The following is a 6,014-nucleotide window of genomic DNA, read 5'->3' as shown; positions in this document are numbered from 1 at the left end:
TATTGTCAAGAGGTCATCATTTTACTTGAAATAATTATGAAAAAAAAAATCCCCAAATACAGGGGCTTCTGCATCTTTTACAAAGTAAATAACAGTTTGTTCTATGCACAAGCATATATTTATTTAGCCATGTGTTTATCTACACTCAATGCATATAATATGAAATTAAAACATGTAATTTGACACTAGAAATCTACATGAAACCATCATTATCAAACCTAGTAAATACAACCAAAAAAAATCTCAGTTGAACCTTTGTCCACCATCTGTGGACACAAGTGTGACCTTGCGCAGCTTTGAGCTGTCTCAGCAGAGCGTCCGACCACGGTGGCTGACACAGCGAGACGTCTGCCTGTTTGGGTACAAAGGGTGTATGTAGGTCAGCCATGGGCCTGCATGCTGTGACAGCAGCATGGTCACTGTGCTGTGCAATGGGACGGGGATTGGAGTGGACAGAGAGCCAGTGCAGAGAGAGGCCCCCCTCACACGTCAGCACCGATACTTCCTCATTTCCCCCTTTAAACACTTTGACATTATCAGGCCACACAGAGCAATGTCCACCCTCATTATTTTCACTTTTAGTACTGCAGCTAAATGGACAAAGAGGAGCAGAACAAGAAACTGGCAGAAATACAGAACAGACAACAGATCATGGTGCATGTTTAACAATTTAGGATGGTCATTTGATGGGGAATATGTAATTCATGTCAAGACACTAGTAATCATTATTTTCTTCATACAGCTTGAAGTGTTATGTATTAGACCTTAAGAGTAACTTATTTAAATAGTGACAGATACAACTAGGTAGTCATTTAAACTCGGTTTTAGTGAAAAAGTATCAGAAGTACAGTTTCAAAACAAAGCTACTGGAATCCCATAAAATGGTAGAATACTGCCATCTAGTGGTTCAAACTGTCAGGCTAAGATGTGATATCAAAAACTGAAAATAGGTTCTATGGCATATAACGGCTTGTTTGAGACTGTTTGCAGGGCACGCTATAGTTTATAGCAAAGACAGCTTTATAAAGAAGAGAGAAACAGCTTATGAATTTATGAAATTAACACACTATGACAAGTGACAAGTTTGTACTGAAAATGGCACGGCCTGTAGAAGAATGAAAGGTAACATATGCAGAATGAACAAATAAAAATTAAGCTTATCGGTTATAAGGATGCATTGAAGCGGATGCAGATTTGATGTTCGTCTTGATGCTGCTTGGCATTTTTCCTGCGAAAGAAAACAGCTGTAAGAGATTGTGTTAGCAGAAAACATGAGATGGGTTGCTCCACTTCCTGCTATAACTTGAAAATCGTTGATGCCTGTATGTAGTTCACAGTAGTGTCAGTATAGCCAAACAAATATTTAAGAGAGAATCTCAATCAAATATAATTTTCAATCTATCAAAGAAAAGTAAATCTATTTGCACCCATAGAACTGGGACTTTGCCTTTTTATATCAATGTTGATCCTAGTGACCTATAATTATTTCATAAGCAACTTTGAACTGTAAATGATAGGAGCAAATCTATATCTAACATTTAATTCCTCACACTCACTCCAATACATTCCTTTTCACTACATTTACATTGCAAACTAATCATCATCCTTTGTAAAAATCCAAGATAACATCAAACAGCATTAGGTTAAAGAACTGGAGAACAGAGCGTCAGGTTTAGTTTTTTTCTCATTGCACATATAATGCAGTTGTGTGTAAAGCGCTCACAGGCACACATGGCAAACATGGCGCAAACAGATGGCCTGAGTGTTCTATCTATCTTTCCATCTATCTCTCTATCTATCTCTCTATAAATAATATTGGATGTTGTTTTCTTTGCTTTGGGTGTTAATGTAACTGCGTAATGCAGTAATATGGGGCGAAATACTAACCCAGTTCTCCAGGTCTCCTACCTGGCTGCCCTTGCTGCTGTGGAGCCACAGGTCCGCCTATTCCTACTTGCTGGCCCGAACCACCCCCAATGGTGACCTGCTGTAAGGATGGCCCTCCACTCATCATGGAACCTTGTCCTGGGTGTCCAGGAGCCACTGGACCGGGAGCCCTACATTTGGAAAGTCCTTTTCCAAATGCAACGGCCCCAACTAAGGCGTTCGTGTCAGCAGGGTTAAAAGATGGTTTGTTCTGTCTCATACCTGGAACATAAAAGGCAGAATTTTTTTTTATTGTCAAATGAATTTAAGAAAACAATCTGTGCTGAAAAAGTGTAACAAACCTGTGCTTTCTGCATCCCTATCATCACGAGGGTTGTTCAGCTTTTCCAGTAGACTAGAACACAGTTTATTTAATGTTTGGATTTGTTTCTGTTGATGAAAATGAAACAACTGGGCTAGAACAATGCAAAATAATCACACAAAAACAAGAATCACTGAATATGTTTTCATGAGTAAAACAGCATTGATACAGTCCACATGACAACTAACTGACCTGCGCCACTTCGGGGCCAATTCGAGAGGCCTCTACACTCAGCTGTTTTTCCTGCTCCTCCACCTCTGGATCAGGTTTGGTTCGCAAGTAGTCTGGAACAATTTCATGGCTGAAGACTGGGACACGTTGCTCTGTGAGTTTCTGAGAGGGAGTAAATGGACAGGTTAAAGAGATTACTTCAAAAAAGAAGCTGACACATCAATCAGGGGCTTTGATACTCACTGCTAAATCCTCATCTCGGTCTGGAGACAAGAGCAGTGGGATTATAACCTGGTTGCGAAAGGATGGCGTCTTCTCATTCCTAAGCAGTTTATTTATGGTATTCAGCTGGCCGGACAGAAGCGCAAAGTTGTCCAAAACAGATGGCCTGAGTGAAAAAAAAGAGACATGGCAGCAAATTCATTGATTTGTGAAAAACGTTTGCCTAACTGCAACCTATTGTCAATTCATAAGTGGTGTCACTTTAAAAAAAATAAAAAAATATGCTAAATCAATTAACAACTGTATCTCCACAAGTCTTCATTCAAACGCTACTAAAAAGATGCAGAGATTCTTTGGATACGAGTTATCACGTTTTGAAGGCAGTTTGGTGAAATGGTGACTACACAGTGACATTAAAAGATATGATTGGAATTTCTGTGATAAACAAAGTTTGCTCAAACTTCACCAAAATGAAATCAGAATGACGTGTACCTTTTGTGTTATCACCACCTATATTACCGTTGTAAGCATTTCAGGTTTCATAGAACACAATACCAGTTTTTCACACATGTAATTTTCTCAACTTTTAGAAGGTGAGGACAAAAAGTCTATAGGTCACTTTCTCTGGGTATCAGAAGGCCATACTTTCACACTTCGAGAGAACCAAATCCAACTTGCCCACAGTGTGAAAATGCATGCATGTGCATGTTGTATATCATCAAGTATTTATTGTCAATGGAAAAATAAAACAAGCTTCCAACAATTCCAGCAAGTTGTTCTAATCCAGTCGTTGCAGCTATATCATTTCTAATGTTCCACAATTCATTAATATATTTGTTTCACCACAGGGATAGGCTGTGATTCTGACATCAAAAAATGTCACCTGTACTGCCTCTCTTATCAATTTCCAAAATGAATATTCAATATCTCATCATCTTTTAGTTTTAGAGCTCTCTTTGCAGTCATATCTGCTCTTTCATAACTCTCCACACCTACATGAGCAAGATCCCAGCAAAAAGGAACATTTATACCTAGTCTTTGAAGTCTCAACATTAGAGATTTTTCCACCAATAAATCCTCTCCTATTGTTTGTTTTGACTTCAAGCTGTTTAAAGCTGCAGCAGAATCCAAACAGATGACCACTCTCTCAGGCCTGACCTCTTCGACCCATTGTAGTCTGAAACGATTTCAGCTGTAAAGACAGACAATCTGTAATTAATTTGTTTGCATATGGTCACATTAAATTCTGGTATGAGTACCCCTGATCCTACATGACCACTCCCTGTCTTTAGATCCGTCAGTATAAATAGGCAGATAGTTTTAATACATTGTTGATGTATTCTTGAGTCCGATATCCAATATCATTTTAATTTCTTTCCATCCATTTTTTGTATTCTGTTCCATGAGTGTTAAATCCACATTGGGTACTGGTAATATCCAAGGGGGAACGTTTCCCCACATTACATTGGGCCCATACTCCAATCCATTTAGACCATATTCTTTGGCTATTGTACAAATAGTCTAACCAAATCCTTTGCCTTTAAGTTAAGTGTCTTCCCAACAGTCACACAGCACATTTGATGTGGGAAGTTCCTCTCCAGATCCCTTTAGCTTCAGCCAGTTTACCAGAGCTAGTTTTAAACGTCTCAAGGTTAATGGCAATTCGTTGGTCATCATTACAGGGTGCACGGAAACATGTCTGCTGTACCGTCCAGATCTAATTCAAGTGTAATGTGCCTTCAATGACTGACGCGGCTTCACAGTCGCTTTTAACGTCGTTACATCATTTGACCTCCTAGCTGTGTTTACACAAACTGATTTCACTGACTTTAATAACGGAGGCTATAATCCAATCCACAATTTTCCTTCGGGTTAAACCAAACAAACTCGCCTGTTCTCCAGTACAAACATCTGCTTTACTTACCACGTTAAACGCTCGTACTCATTTTCCAATTTATAAATGAAACTGTGGAGAGCGTTTTTGACGTGAGCTACACGGGAGATGAGCGACTCCACCGACGCTTCTAACTGCTTCTCTTCCCGTTGCTGAAAGACAACAACAACAACAAAAAGTCCAATACACACAGCACAAAGCAAACATCAAACACACACGCACATTTGCATTACCGTTAAGTTTATTGCTTAGTACCTTCTTGTCTTAGTTAAACGGCGAAATGCCAAGTAATTTAGCAAGCTAATGTTAGCTAATACGATATTAAGAATTTAACCAAGCAAATAAATGCCATACACAAAAAATATACCAGCAAATAATGATAATTCGTTACTGCTGTTGTGAACAAAATATACGTATTACCTGCATTGTAGGACAACAAGAGTGTTTGATAAATGAAACTCATTCATTTAACAAACACTTCCTTCTTCTTCTGCTGCTTCTTCTGCTTCTTCTCTGATTTAATTGGCGGATTGCAACCAACTGGAATAGGTGCATACCGCCACCTACCGTACCGGAGTGTGTAGTTTCAGGGTGAGCGTTTCATTAGTTGTAAATGATAATACAAAATTAAATTAAATTAAATTAAATCCTACGGCATAATCCTAAGCCATCCCAATTGACAAATGTTCTGCTTCAAAATGTTCCTGTCTGTATTGTCTCTACTAGGATACTAGGATCAGCTGCAGCAGAATCCAAACAGATGACCACTCTCTCAAGCCTGACCTCTTCGACCCATTGTAGTCCGAAGATTATTGAAACGATTTCAGCTGTAAAGACAGACAATCTGCCATTAATTTGTTTGCATATGGTCACATTAAATTCTGGTATGAGTACCCCTGATCCTACATGACTTGATATGCTGTTTTCGGTGAAATTGCAGACACAAAATGACTTGAAACCACATTGGCCATGTAGTGTATCCCATTTGCCATAGTTCAGAATAGGAAACTTGTTTGTAAACTCTTAGTTTAAGCTGTGGCACTTTAATGCAGTTTTATGCTGTATTTGATCTTCTCTCGCTGAGATAAGACTGTTTTTGAAACATTGTGTTTCCTGTGAAATTGACTTGAAACCACTTTGGTTTTTAGTGTATCCCATTTGCCATAGTACTGATGAAGAAATTTGGTTGTAAACACTTAGTTTAAGCATGGCGCTATGATGCAGTTTTACATTGGGCTGAGAAAGTGAGACTTGAAATGCTGTTTTCTGTGAAATTGCAGACACAAAGTGATTTGAAACCACTTTGGCCATGTAGTTTATCCAATTGGCCATAGTACTGATGAAGAATTGTGTTTGTAAACACTTAGTTTAAACAGTGGCACTGTCATTCAGTTTTATGCTGTATTGGAGCTTCTCTCGCTGAAATAACAATGTTTTTAAATCAGAGTGTTGCCTGTGAAATTGTCCACACAAAGTTAA

At 38.7% G+C, this 6,014-nt stretch overlaps 1 protein-coding gene across 3 annotated transcripts; it reads right to left on the bottom strand.

Annotated features, from left to right (window-relative positions):
• med8 (mediator complex subunit 8) lies at positions 1-5,052 on the bottom strand. Of its 3 annotated transcripts, none has more exons than XM_069703941.1 (7): positions 4,956-5,052; positions 4,566-4,687; positions 2,663-2,807; positions 2,441-2,581; positions 2,229-2,316; positions 1,888-2,148; positions 1-1,228 (listed from the first exon to the last, which is right to left on the bottom strand). In XM_069703941.1, exons 1-7 carry the CDS (start codon positions 4,959-4,961, stop codon positions 1,158-1,160), a joined length of 834 nt encoding a protein of 277 aa, XP_069560042.1. In that variant the 5' UTR covers positions 4,962-5,052; the 3' UTR covers positions 1-1,157. The 3 variants fall into 3 exon arrangements, with proteins under 3 accessions (XP_069560042.1, XP_069560043.1, XP_069560044.1); XM_069703942.1 differs by having other exon boundaries at positions 1,909-2,148; XM_069703943.1 differs by lacking the exon at positions 1,888-2,148.
• Positions 5,053-6,014: the final 962 nt, after the last annotated feature.

This window comes from Brachyistius frenatus, unplaced genomic scaffold (assembly GCF_029030835.1).
Source record: "Brachyistius frenatus isolate BFR_SWC_R1_liver_20210118 unplaced genomic scaffold, ASM2903083v1 Contig_49, whole genome shotgun sequence".
In the NCBI taxonomy this organism is placed as follows: Eukaryota; Metazoa; Chordata; class Actinopteri; family Embiotocidae; genus Brachyistius; species Brachyistius frenatus.
Note: the sequence above shows the minus strand (reverse complement) of the source record. Positions and strands in the feature narration are given on the sequence as shown.

Bases quoted from the DNA above. Each gene is read 5' to 3' on its own strand.
- med8 (XM_069703941.1), bottom strand. The intron at 2,317-2,440 runs GTCAGTTAGTTG...TTTCATCAACAG, and splicing joins TTGGCCCCGAAGTGGCGCAG to AAACAAATCCAAACATTAAA. The intron at 1,229-1,887 runs GTTAGTATTTCG...TTTCTTTCGCAG, and splicing joins TAGGAGACCTGGAGAACTGG to GAAAAATGCCAAGCAGCATC.